Source organism: Pezoporus occidentalis, unplaced genomic scaffold (assembly GCF_034315485.1).
Source record: "Pezoporus occidentalis ecotype Australia unplaced genomic scaffold, CSIRO_AGI_Poc_V1 ctg3, whole genome shotgun sequence".
Lineage (NCBI taxonomy): Eukaryota > Metazoa > Chordata > Aves > Psittaciformes > Psittacidae > Pezoporus > Pezoporus occidentalis.
In genome coordinates this window covers 7,251,281-7,264,728 of record NW_026914940.1, presented here as the reverse complement: position 1 = coordinate 7,264,728, position 13,448 = coordinate 7,251,281, and the positions used below count along the sequence as shown (strand labels likewise).

The following is a 13,448-nucleotide window of genomic DNA, read 5'->3' as shown; positions in this document are numbered from 1 at the left end:
CATTAGGGGTAGCTCAGTATTTTAAAAGTCAAGTCACATAATAAGGCGTCTGAATTACTCTACTGTAAATAAGACATTTAAATAATACATTTATAGTTGTGGCTTTAATGGTTGGCTTTCCCTCCCCCTTAAATCTCCACGTTAGTGTTAACAGTGATAGAGGAAAATTCAACCCTCCCTTCTGAAGGGGCCTGATTCGTTAAAAAGAAAAGACATACACCTTGGTTGTGGACCTTTCCCTCTCTGAGAAATCCCGCCTTCAGCAGGCTGAATGTGCTGTTGGCTGTGGTGTGCTTCACTTTAGGTGATAATCCCTCCAAGTATGATGTGAAAGAGAAGATGGGTTCAAGATCTGTGATGGGGTTTCTTAGTCTCAGACTAATACCATGGGTGTCCAGCTTCTTAACGTGTGACTGATTTGCAAAGGACCAAAGTACTGGTTATCAGCAGAACAGGGAAAGGTTTATGCTGCATCCTTGAATAAGCTTTTTTTTGGCAATATTAAAATATTCCTATTTCTTTTTTTGAGATCACACTAGGTTTTTAGTGTTGCTTAGTTAGGGTCAGGCTCTTTCTGCCCTGAAGAACATTAAATGATGAGTCCAAGAATGAAAATAAATGTGGGTTCCACTAAGTTGAAAGCTACATTTTTGTTTCACTTTTAGAATAGTGATTGAGGATGGAAGATTAAACCTTCATCTTTTGTTTCCTCCCCAGCCTTGTTATGATATTTTCTCTTAAGAGATAAGTTTCTTTAATTTTTTTCTCACATATAGCTTGAAACGAATGGGAGTGGGAAGGGTGCAAATTCAGCCATCTTTATTTTTTCAGGATGCACTGGTATAGATTGTATTTTGTTCCCATAAATCTTTCTTGTATACAGCTTCCCTCCCCATCCCTAAACCAGTGGTGAGTAGTTTTCCTTGAGCATGTTTGTATTTTGGATTAGATTAGACTTCTCTGTAGCAATAGTTTAAAAATCAGCTAATTTAAAACTTGGTTAATTAATAGCTTAGACCTTTTTAGTGCTGTCTTTTAGTCTTTTGCTTCTGAGTTTTTACAATCTGTAAAGGAAATTCAGTTTTGCTGTCTCTTTATTTTTAAATTTGTACACCTTTGAGTCTAAAAAGTGCTTAAGAAAAGGAGAGAACAGTGATTTACAGTGGAATAATGACTTAAATGCTTTAATAAGGCAAAAGTTTGTGAAATTGGAGAGGTAGGGGTGTGTGGGTGTTTTGTTTTTAATGAATCAGGCCTATATTAACCTGTATCAATCCTCCCTCCTTTATTTTTAAGTACAAGGTTCTTGACCCTTCTCACTGTGCCAACACAATGCGTTGGCAGTGTGTACTTGACATATAATTGGGGTATTGATATCAGGTTAGCAGAAGACAGGAGATGGGATATAAAATTAACCACTGCTTTTGATTATTTTTATTAAGTTGTATGTTAACACTATCCATGACTTTTTAGATCCTTAACTGTGATCATATGTTCTGTTTACTGTTAAATCCTATTGCCCCCTTCCATTATAAGTAGCCTGATCTCCTGGGTTATATGGGGGGTTGCTTATTGTAAACCAATAGCCTTTATCAGTGGGGAAGTAGGTGCCCTAATAATGTATACTAAACAAAAAGCAGACTCATATCTTGAGCATAACTCTTTTTTTGCTCCTGGTACTCACAGTCTTTTAATTACTTTTACCAGTTCTGCTGTGATTACCAGCTTTGCAAATAAGAGCTATTTAAAGCACTCCCCATCTTTAGATCTCAGATACTGCGGTAAGATTATGGTATATCTCTCTGCTTCATGAACATTGAAAGATCTCTTTTTAGGTCCATCACAGCCAGTGAATTCCCCTAGATCCTACAAACATAGCCAACGGAGAAGAAGATCACAGCGTTTAGCCACTTGCTCCTTGCCTGATGATTCTGTAGAAAAAGTTTCTTCTCCCTCTTCAGTTACTGATGGAAAAGTGTTCTCCATCAGTGGTCAAAACCAACAGTCATCAAAATTGGAGGGTAATGTATCTTAATCTAATAAAGAACTGCCCAAGAGAAATAGAATCATAAAAATGAGACCTTTCATGGTTTTCATCTAATGGGATATTTTGACTTACCGTAGCTAAAGCTGAATGCTGTTCCTATGTTATGTAACGCTGCAATCCAAACTGTTGTTTGTTGGACCTATGTATCTTTTTTAATACTACATTTTTTCTTTTGTGTAGTACCTGATGTTGCTCATATGTCACTTGAGAAGCGTGGACCATGTCTCCCTCTTGATTTAAGCCGTAGTTCGGAAGTTACAGCACCATTATCCACAGAATCCACTTTCCGTAATGAATATCCCAGTAAAGACAAGGAAGATATTCAGATGATTACATATCTTTCTTCCAAAGCAGTAACTGATGGAAGAGTAGCTACAACAGCGTCAGGTAAAGAGATTCAGTATACAACCAGTTAGGTTATAGATGTAGGGTTAAAACAGTGCAAGCCTGCAACTCTTCCTGGGGTCTCTCCATCTGCATATTCATCTTCCACTGGCTTTGAGCTGCACTAGCACTTTTTTCTAACACAATTTAAGGAGGGTCTGTGTTTATGGAATATAAAGAGCAGTATTTAGTTAGAAAAGATGTGATTTTATTAAAACTTGCAAAAATAACGTATGAAGTTACTAACATACTAACATACAGTAAATCAAGATGTGCTCATTTCTCTGTGGCTTCACCTTTAAAACTTCGTAGCATTTTCAAACACTATCAACATTCCTCTACCTTTGCTTCTGTTTGCAGTGGAAATTTTGTTATTTGCTTGCTATGAAATGTTACTTGAAAATATTTATGAAAAATAGCCTAAAATTTATGCCATCTTGGTTCACCCTCACAAAGTCAGCATAGGGCCCAGTACTGGAACTCTGTGCTGCCTCTCAGTTTGTAACAGCTTCCTGACTACTGTGGTTTAAGTGAATCACGTGGATAGAGGCAATAAAGAGATTTGTGGGGGGTGTGTGTGTTTGATAAAGTGGTTTGCAGGCCCTAAAAGTTGGTTGTTTTCATCCAATGTATGTTAGATGTCCATATACTTTTTCCGTAAGTAAGTCTTTTTTTTTTTTTATGTATTATACCATTTTTAATTGGCTTCTGAGAAAGAATTCTCACAAGCCCTTTTTCTTTGTTGTTGTTGTTGTGATTTTGCATTTAAATGAGAAGATAGCTCAATAAAGTAAGAGGAGAAAAAAATCCCAGTATTGTACCTCGCTGAGGAAGGTTTTGGTTAATCTGATCAATGGTAAGGAACGACAACGTTACCTTTAAATATGTAATTATGGCAGTCAAACTATAACTTAGTCTTGTTTGGGGGTGGAATAACAGCTTTGCATTAAGCTGCAGTGCTCACTAGAGCAGTGAAGTACACTGTTTAGTATGTATAGCCCCTGCTTGGGTGCCTGCTCACACTGACAGTGTTAAGGTGATTGCTTCACTTCAAAAAATAGGACTCAGTAGTGAAATAGCTACTGCGTTGTAGCAAAGCTGTTTAACTTGGTGTAGCAAAAGCTGGATGGGATTCTTGGATCGATATTGTGTAGATTGAAATGGATGATTGTAATTATCCTCTCTCTTTCCCTCTCAAGAAAAATCTATTACTCTCTCAAACTAATTTGTCAAAATAAGGGCAATGGGAATTTCTAATGAGATTCCAGTTAAGCTTTTAAGAAAAAATTACTTATTACTCAAACCATGTGACAGTCTTCATTTGCCTTTGTTACATTGTATAGCAGTAGAATTGCACATTCCTGGGGAAATTACTGTGTCTTGTGCCACTAAGAGAAGTGCTTCTGGGAGATGTATATTTGCCCACTCCTAGAACCCGACTGTAAAAGAAACTAACAGCATCCAACTACCATCTGTTTCTTGTTTATTAGAACTGATTTCAGTTACTAGGAATTTAACTTCTACCTTTTCTGTTATGTTTTCTGGATTATTTAGTGTGGAGTTGGTAATGCTGACAGGTATTTATTTTGATGCCTGCTCCCATCATGGGACTGGCTTGTAGTCTGAGGGAGCTGGTTCTAAACCCAGCATCTATGAGTACACTTGTACCTGTTTGTTACAGGTCTTGGTCTTGGCCACAGCTGAATTTCTTTAATATGTTTCAATTATAGCCACCTTTATTTATGACTCTGAAGCATTTGACGTGTCCACACACTGTGTAAGAGGAAACCACTCCCTAACAGAACTATCTGGTATTACTATTTAACCCCAGAATGGGAAGATGGAAGCACTTGCAATCTATGCTGGTGAATACAGTTTATACTGCTTAGTGGAGCTTTTTGGGATCAACGTGATTTTAACAGCTCTCAAAGAACTGATTTGCCAACTACCTTCTGTCTTCTGGGTTTTCGCCATCCAGAAAGATCTGTTTTGTTCCTAATTTTCACATATTACAGTTTTCCTCTATGCAATCTATATAACTGTTTTGAGCTTTCATACTTACTGACTTATTGTCCAAATCTTAAGAGCTTTCAGGAGGATGCAGCCCAGCATCCACTTGAGTGGGAGAAACTTTGTGGGCTGAAAGACAAATGTAAGCAGTTTGATATCTTAAATTCAGAGATTTTATAGAATCATCTAGGTTGGAAAAGACCTTTAAGATCATCAAGTGGAACCGTTACCCTAGGACTGCCTAGTCCACCACTAAACCATTCAGTTTTGAGCTAGCTGTCTCTGTCAGTAGTGCCTCTAGGACTCTAACTGAAGTTCCTGTGTCTTTTGGGTTCACATCAGTCATTTTACTGTGGTGAAACTCATTTGTCTCATAGTCTTCTCACAGGAAGAAAAACTAAAATGTAACTTTTAAGCCCAGGTTTGAAACCTCTGAAGTTACTTTGCACTTTTGAGTAGCTTTTCTTGTGTTATCTGCTTTAGAAGGCATCTTTCTGCTTTTGACATAGCACAAATTCTCAAGTCATGTTACTTAAGCACCCATAATTATGCCAAATCCTTGCATGCTTCAGGAGAATTAATAGAATCCACTCTATCACTACTTTTCTAATGAAACAATGTTTAAACAATGGCAAACTAATATATAAAGGAGAGGTGCCCAATAGATGCTTTCCTTTCTCATTCCTGTTAATGCTTGAAATTGCTGAGAAAAGTTAACTAATTAAGCAGGAATATTTGCCTGCCTAAGTGTATTTTAATTTATTGCATTATTTAGTCAAGGCGCTGTGACTCTAGCTGTTATAATTTGAGAACTCTGTGTAAAATCCAGACTATTCTGCAACTGTTTTTTAAAAATCTGAACAAACTATTTAAAGTGTCTTTATGACAGTTCTACTGTTTGGCTTTTATTGACAGTCTGGACAGGTCTGCTTTTGACAACACAATGGAATTTGCCATGTGCACTTACATTAGACTTCATGTCTTCATAATCATTGAAGTAGGTAACTGTAGCTATGTTCAGAAATTAGGGAGGTAGCAGAAGTATATAGACTGGAACAGCCTGTGTATGCTCACTGAGCCTTCTGTAAAAGAGCCATAGTGTTTTAGACCCAGAGATGCAGTTTGTGGATTTGGAAGTTTAGACTTCTAATGGAGGCTATCAGTTGAGTCAGTTGAAAAAATAACTTTTATGTTGTTGAAAATGATGTATTTCAATGACTTTTTAATGCAAAGGATACTAAGTTGGTGTTTCCAGAGGGGAGGGATGAGGTGCACTGAAGTGCGGAAGCGTAACTGGCAGCTCATTAACACATAGATCTCAAAATCATTGCTCAAAATGAGCAGCTTGTCATCTTCTAAAGGCAACACTGATGAATTCCTTCAGTTCACAGGCTACCTGGGAGTACTGTGTATATTGGTAGGCACTGGTACACTACCAGCTAATTATTGAACAGTGATATTGCTTGCCTACACTGCTGTATGGGCTTACTTGGGATCAACTGATACTGTCCACACATAGCTAAGAGTCCTTGCTTTCATTTGTCAAACCGTCCTTCCTGTCACTTAGCTTCTCATAGCGTTTCAATCCCAGTCAGTGGGAAATACACACAGAACACTGCAGTTATCCAGTTCTAACTTCACGAAGTTCAGATCTTTCTGCAGTAGTAATTCTCCTTAAATTTGTGATAGTCTTTCTTGGTTTCTGTAACATTATACCATTTGTGTTTAACTATTATGTATTGAGCAAACAGAATTGCAACAAGCAGTCTGGGTTTTAGAATTGAAGTGAAAGGAAATAGTTACATTTACCAGTGTAACTGTTATTAGCTGTTCTTTCTTCTAGCTCAGTTTGGATGATTTTACTGGTAGGGTAACATTAGGTTAACTATACAGGAGAAATTTGCACTTACACTAAAAGGAAGGAACATAAATTTTTACATAATTTCATGGATGAGTTCACTGCAGCAGGAACAAAAATGGCTGTTGAACAAAATTATCAGAAAATGAGATCAGTTGCTCTTTAGTAAACTCTTGACAGTGTTCTTGATTATCCTGCTTTTAAGAGGTATCTATAGAGTCTTGTGAACTAAAGCTCTTGTTACTTTAGAGCCCTTTGTTTACCCCAAATACCCACTGACAGTCAGCTTTGCTCCCTGATTTGAATATCTGCCATTCTAATCTCCATCCTGAAGTTCCCAGCTTATTCTTTTGGTAGTTAGCTGAAGGCAAGGGAGAACGTTCCATGTTCTTAAAGATATTGTTTTGTGCAGGATCTGGTATTAATCTGTGTATGTATTTTAAGTTCATTCGGATATAAAGTTCATCCTACGCACTGGGAATTCAAACCAGAAAATTAATCACGATAGAACCATGAATTGTGATGGTCGGGTTATGATTTCAGTTCAGTTTTAAAGCAGACTGTGATATGTCTGTTAATAGGAAAGTTGAAACATCAAAAGCCATGGAGCAGACTATCGTGCAACAGAATAAGGCACTTCACATTGGTACAGTTTAATTTGCTGAACTGAAATAAGCAGTCCCATTGAAAGCCCATCTGTGCTGCTGCGCTTGTAGCACTGTGTCTTGTGCTGTGCTTGCACTTTAGGCTTGTGTTGCTTCACCATGCCGGACCAGGAGAGGTAGCACCGGGCAAGTGTCATAAACCGGGCTGGAAAGTGCTGTGGTTTGCATTTAATTTCAATCTGATATCAGTCTTCCAGTGATGAAATTGATATTAGAACATAATTAGACATTATTAGTAGTTTATCAAGTCTAATCTCTAAGCATCTTTCTCTCTGCCGAGTGTTAATTGCAGAGCTCCCACGCTTCACTGTGTGGGAGATGGCTGACTTGACTCCTCCGAAAGGAATAAAATTGCAATTAAAAGTAACAGTTAAAAATATGGTAATAATGCCATACAGGAAATCTTTTATAAACTGATATTCTTCTTGCTGTATTTGCTACTTGCCTTTAAGACTGTGATTATCTGCTTTGTGTAATTTTGTGGTTACTTGTAAGGCGCAGTGATTGAAAATCAGACTTTGCAAGTCTTAACACTTTATTTAGGACCTGACAATTTGAGATTCTCAATCTAGAATGATTTTGGATTCATAAAAGTAGAAGCAAAGAATAACAATGCAGTGTATGCAGGCAACAGTGACTTCTCTTTTCAGGTTACTATAGAAAGGCGGTCTGGTGAGCTCTGTCATTGAGGTGGATATTTGTGTGACTGTAGCAGATTTCTGCTCATCATAAATATTCTCTCAGTTATTTAGTTCCTAGCTATTACTTTGTCAGATGTGCTTGTATTGAAAACTGAGATACTGAAGTTTCTTGCGTTGTGGCTGTCAGAGCATATTTGAATATCCGAGGTCAGGATTTCTTTTGAGTAATGAAGTTTAAATACTGATTCATCTAATACTGAGACTGTATTTCCCTCGAGATAGTTTGGATGGAGTATTCTCACATCTTTTCATCAATATGGCAGTGACCTAACCAAATTATGTGCATTTGGGCGATCCTTTTGTGCTCCTTTTAGAAACAAGACAAGACGTTGATAGCATGATGATGTGAAGAAATGTCACTTTTCTTTTACTGAGGTGCTAAAATATACTTGATGCTCCACAGATGGCAGAGCAGTTCATTCCTGTAACAGAGACAAATGTTAATTAGGAAACCCAAGAAAAGCATAATTTGGATAGTGTTTTGTGTCAGTGATAAGTATCCCATCAAGCTAAGTCTGCTTGAAATACAGGCAAAGGCAAGAGCCTGAACAGCAAACCAGTCCTGAAAGATTACAGTCTTAGATGGGGTGGTTGATTTGAGATAGTGGAAAAGCTTCTGTAGCCTCAACTGTGGTCATGCAGCTTATGTCTCATGTTAGAAGCCAGCACATGGAACTAAGCAGCTGCTCCTGGCTGCTGGCTGGGTTGCCTAGCATGGTGGTGTTTTGTATCTTGCAGCTGGGAACATCTGGCATTTAAATGTGCTCTGTGATGTGGTAGGTGAGGTACCACTTTCCATTGCTCTTGCTGCTCCTGCATTCTCTCTCTGTGGCATTTTGACTGAGACGGCTGACTAGGAGATGGAATAAGTTTCCTGTAGCTTGCATGTTGAATCATAGCAGAATTGGGTTGGTCTGTCCAAGCCTGGAAGGCTGCTGTCAGAATCAACTCTGAGATATTCTTGCCATTTCCCCAGAATCCTTTTCTGACTGATGAATTTACTAAATTACCTTAGGAGTGCTTATTTAAATGCTTTTTTGTTGTTTTATTATTGAATACCTTTTTAAAAAGAGAAAAGAAGGGGAAGCTCAAAGAACCCGTTCCAGATCAGGTTCATATTTTGTCTTTTGCAATATCTTGACTGCTCATGGGTATTTGTCAGGACATTTTTGGTTCAGTGCTTTAACCCACAAGGGTTTTTTTACATGTAGGTACTTCTGTCGGGCTCTAAGGTTGAGATACACAAAAGGTGACTGGTGCCTCCTAGTGTTTACAGCTGACATTCAAAACCCAAAGCCCCTTATGAGTCTGCCGAGCTGCAGTATATGATGCTGGATTCTGACAGATCACCACAGCATTTTGCATATAATTCAAATGGATTAAGTACATACATGAAAGATAGTGAATGATTTAAATAAATGAAAGTTGCAGTAAGTGGAAGTGTAAATCTTATAGCACTAAAAACGTACCAAAGCTTAGTTTCACTGTTCATATCATGGAGTGTTAGCTTAAAAGATATTGACAGTGTCAGCACCTTCAACACTTACTGTTCATGTGGGTTTATGTTACAGTGAAATAAAAAGGAAACAAAAAGGCTTAAATGTAGCAGCAAAAGGACACTTTAAACAGTGCAAGTAGTTTAAAAGTGAGTGCAAATTCCAAAGCAAAGAAACTTTCTGTGGCATGTCTTTTCTTGTATGTAAGACTAAGACCTAGGCATTCATGTGCAGTAATTATATGTTGCGTGTGATGATATTATTACGGATACTTGACATTGCAGTGATCTGACCCAGCCAGTGACCTGGCTGCAATCCTTATGGAATGCCTAGTAAATCTGTCTTCTTGTTTTCAGCACCCTCGTCCCATGTACATGCCTTGCATCTGGAAATGCCTTTAACCAATAGTCTAAAGTTACCCAAAGGGAATAGTAAAAAAAAGAGGTCTTCCACATCAGTGAGCTCTGAAGGGACAGAGATACAGTGCTCTGTGCCCATAAAGGAGAAAAGTTTTGAGAGTCTGAAGGAGCAAATATTAAAGAACATGATTGAGAAGGACAAGCATTCAGAAGTTGGTAAACTACAATACTTTTTGTTTCCAGTGCTTTAGACAATAAAAGTAATTCTAAAGTGGCATGAAAAATATTGTCTGTATGTTTCTTCTTATGTACCATTAGGGCTTTTTATGATCTAATGATTTGTACAAGAAAGTGGGTCATCAGCCAGGCATTGCACTTACGTCATCTATTCTTCTTCAATTGGCAGGTGCTGTGAGAATGGAGAGAAAAGGGAAACTGGAAGAGAAAAGTTCTTCAACATATGGTATGTACGGAGCAATAATATTATTAGGAAAAAAAAGAAAAATTCTCTTAACACTTGATGTCTGTGAAGAGCAGATGTAAAAGCATCAAATATTTCCTAGGCCCAGCTGCACTTCTATTGTTTAGGTCTTAAAACCAGGTTTTGTATATATGGTAAGTTTATAGTGCAAGAGAACATCAAAGTGCCCATAACAAGGGTTTGGAAGGACCTATGAGAGACCTGGGCTAAAAAACCTAAGACTTTTTAGTTACATAAGTGATAGCTGCCTTTATTTCCTTGTACTGATCAGTTGGGATGGGAGGTGGAAGAGGAGAAAACAGTTCAATGTTAGTAGCAAAACATTTGGCAATTCTTGAAAGAAAATATAAATTAAGAAGGCCGTAGTTTTATCCTGTGTTTGAAAAAATAGGAAAAATTGTTAAAGATGGTCAAGAACTTGTAAGTGATTTTTCCTTTGTTGTTTCCACAAGGTAGCAGTTCGGATTCTGTATATCCTTAGAAGATAAAATGACTCAAATTTGTGTGCAGGAAATCCTTAAATACTGATGCTAAGGTTTTATTTTCTATAACAAGTCGATTTTCTTGTTATTTATCTCACTGCTGATTACTCAGAAAATGATGATGGAGTGAAAATGTTGTGGGATGTTTGTCTGGGGAAAATTAACAGGATAAATAGCATGTTTCTGAGACAAATTACTTGTCCTCATGCATATACCAACAGTGGGTAGAAGTGAACCATGGTGTAGAAAATGGATCATGAATTTTAGTCAGAACAGTTTTCTGTGAGCATGTTGCTATGCAGTAAAAGGTGCTGACAGCATCAGCAGATTTGTGATACTGAAATTTCCTGTAGAAAGGAAACAGGCCTAATATGTGTTTTTCAGATGATGTTATCTTTTTACTTTGGGATTTTGTTCTTTTGAAAGCTTTCTCTCTTGGCCGAGCCTTTTTGTTATAAGCTGTAAGTAAAACAAGTGTTATAAACTGCCTAAATAATGACACTTACTTTGTGTGCTTTGCTATGTCTTCTTCTGCTATGATACTTCATGTTGGAAGTACTTAAAATGGTAAACTGCTATTTGCTGGGAGAGATTCCTTTGACCCATTCTACCAGCAATTAATGAGACATGTTCAGGATATCAAGTAAATTGACGGAATCATTCTGATCAGACTAAGCAGCTGGAATACTTGATTTTGGATGTCATGTTTAAGTTATACCAAATGAAGCAAGTAATGTGGAATGATACTGCTGTGTTAAAACATTACATTTCTATTTCAGGTAAAAGGAAAGAAAAGGAAAAGGAGAAAAAAGAGAAAAAGGAGAAAGATCATAAATCAAAGCAGAAAAAGAAGAAGAAAAAAAAGAAGAAATCTAAACAGCATGGTGAGTTCAATTTACTTTTTCTTTTACTAAATAAGCAAAACCACTGGATGTAGTTCTTGCATTAGGTATTAAAGTTTGTTTCTAAAGACTATGAATGTCATATTTTAGAAATTCCAAGAACAAGTTTTGGGCTAAATATTGGAAGGACGCTGATGTCTGTCGCCTCATTTTTGTGTTTATAGCCTGTCTTTATGTGAGGTAGATACTTCATAGATGGTTTTACTTCAAAAGATGTGCTTGCTCTTCTCATCTCTTTAAATTCTTCATTTGAAGCTCTGTATATGCATCCTGCCTATTTTGTTTGGACATTAAAATTATTCTAGTATCTGTGTTGCTGAATTTTAGTGGTTTATTGTATAAAATTCAGCCCCTTCTTAACAGTTAATCCTTAACTGTTGAGGTTGGCATCTCTGTTGCAACAACCTTGTCTGTGGTCTTGACAAATGGTGATTCCATTTGTCTTCATCTCACTTTCCTTATTTTGACTCTTTGACCATGTCACTCATCTATTTCTTTTCTCTCTTATTTTCGTTGCCCAGAGGGGCAAAAATAATTTGGGTTTTAGATACGAGGCTCTAGGTAGCTTTTACTTTTTTAACAAAGCAAAACCCCTTTGAAACAACTCTCTGCCTTTTTTTCTGCTTGTTTGAGCATACTCCTGTAAGTATGGTTTCAAGTTTTAGCTCCATCCCTTCTGTAACTCATTGGCATGATTTCCATGGAAAAATTGGACTTTTGGGTGTTCTGTCTTTTGTAATAAAAAGGTAACTATCCTGCTGACCAGCACAGTTATACTGATTCTTTGTATTTCTTCCCCTTTTCCACATCATCTGGTTCTTTTAATCTCCCATAAGATCACATTACAGGTTCGTTGGTTTACATTTTTTAGCATCCAGTGCAGTTTTAGTTGCAACATTATGGTAGTAGAAATAACGGCGTGGGCAAATGCAGACTCATTCTGTCTTTTTGTCTTGAGAAGGGGAAACTTTAAATCCTGTCATACAAAGACTTTCCCTAGAAATTTTTCCTAAAGAGCATGTGGAAGAGCCCTGCAAATTAAAAGGAGCTTCTGACCACAGACTTTCAAAGATGCCTTGTGGATCTTTAGACTGGTTATGCATTTTTTCTGTCCAAAATTTGTGCTAGAAATGAAAAATGTTCCCAAATCGTGTAGTGCTTGAATATGACCTGCAATAATTTTGAGGGTGGTGAAATACTGGCACAGGTTGCCCAGAGAGGTGGTGGATGTGCCATCCCTGGAGGCATTTAAGGCCAGGTTGGATGGGGCTCTGAGCACTTGCACTGGGCAGGTATCTAAGTATTTTCAAGAAGATACTGGAAAATGCTAGGTATATGAGAGCTAAAGATAAAACAAAGACCCCAAGACCTGAAGCAGTCCTGTCTGCTTCATCTGTGATTATTAAAACACAGGAGAGTGAGTTAATACTCTCCACAGGTTCCATGTTTAGAAAGATGTTCAAAAGTAATGTGCCAACACCTTGTGTACAGCAGTATCCCTGGAAGCACTCTCAATGCAGTTTGATTAGAGTGAGAACAGCGTTTTACAGGTCCTCTGTTCTTTGAGTCTATGACCGAGTGTTCGTGTAGAGGTGTTGAAAAAAGAACTTGCATAAAAATAAGCAAAATAATGATGAAGGATTTGAAAAAAGGTCTTTGGAGTGGAGTGGTTTTAATAGGTAACAAGCTGCAGATTTGAAGTAAGGTCACAACTATGAAAGTATATTTTGTAGTAGGGAAACTTGAACACAGTGTTTCCCTGAGCGTTCCGTTTCATGTATTTCCAAAGAAAGGAGTAAATGGGGAAGTTATCTGTCATCTTTGGTGTTGAATACTGGAATGCAGATGAATTGTCAGAAAAGGCTGATGTAGTGCACAGTTTGGAAAGTTTGGGAGGAACTGGTTGGACTGATGGCTTCATCTGAGCATGTGATACTTGGCCATTCCCCAAAGTGCTTAAGATAAGGGAATCTAAGGCTTTGTGTTGTCTGGGTTGCAGTTGGTTCTCTGGTTCCTTACAGCTCTGATATGCAGTGAATTCTGCAAACCCTATTCATCCAAAC

The 13,448-nt window shown here is 37.6% G+C and overlaps 2 protein-coding genes across 5 annotated transcripts in view; one reads left to right on the top strand and one right to left on the bottom strand.

The window, feature by feature from the left end:
* LOC134167867 (dynein axonemal assembly factor 11-like) overlaps window positions 1-13,448 on the bottom strand; it is a 303,297-nt gene that overhangs the window by 87,621 nt on the left and 202,228 nt on the right. The window lies entirely within an intron of this gene.
* LOC134167866 (PHD finger protein 20-like protein 1) overlaps window positions 1-13,448 on the top strand; it is a 212,088-nt gene that overhangs the window by 26,995 nt on the left and 171,645 nt on the right. For 2 of the 4 annotated variants that reach the window (XM_062626991.1, XM_062626989.1), the window contains exons 11-15: window positions 1,836-2,021; window positions 2,228-2,434; window positions 9,518-9,736; window positions 9,927-9,983; window positions 11,263-11,367. In XM_062626991.1, coding sequence (XP_062482975.1) covers window positions 1,836-2,021; window positions 2,228-2,434; window positions 9,518-9,736; window positions 9,927-9,983; window positions 11,263-11,367 — 774 coding nt within the window. The remainder of the gene's footprint in view (window positions 1-1,835; window positions 2,022-2,227; window positions 2,435-9,517; window positions 9,737-9,926; window positions 9,984-11,262; window positions 11,368-13,448) is intronic. The other 2 variants (XM_062626990.1, XM_062626993.1) reach the window with 1 other exon arrangement.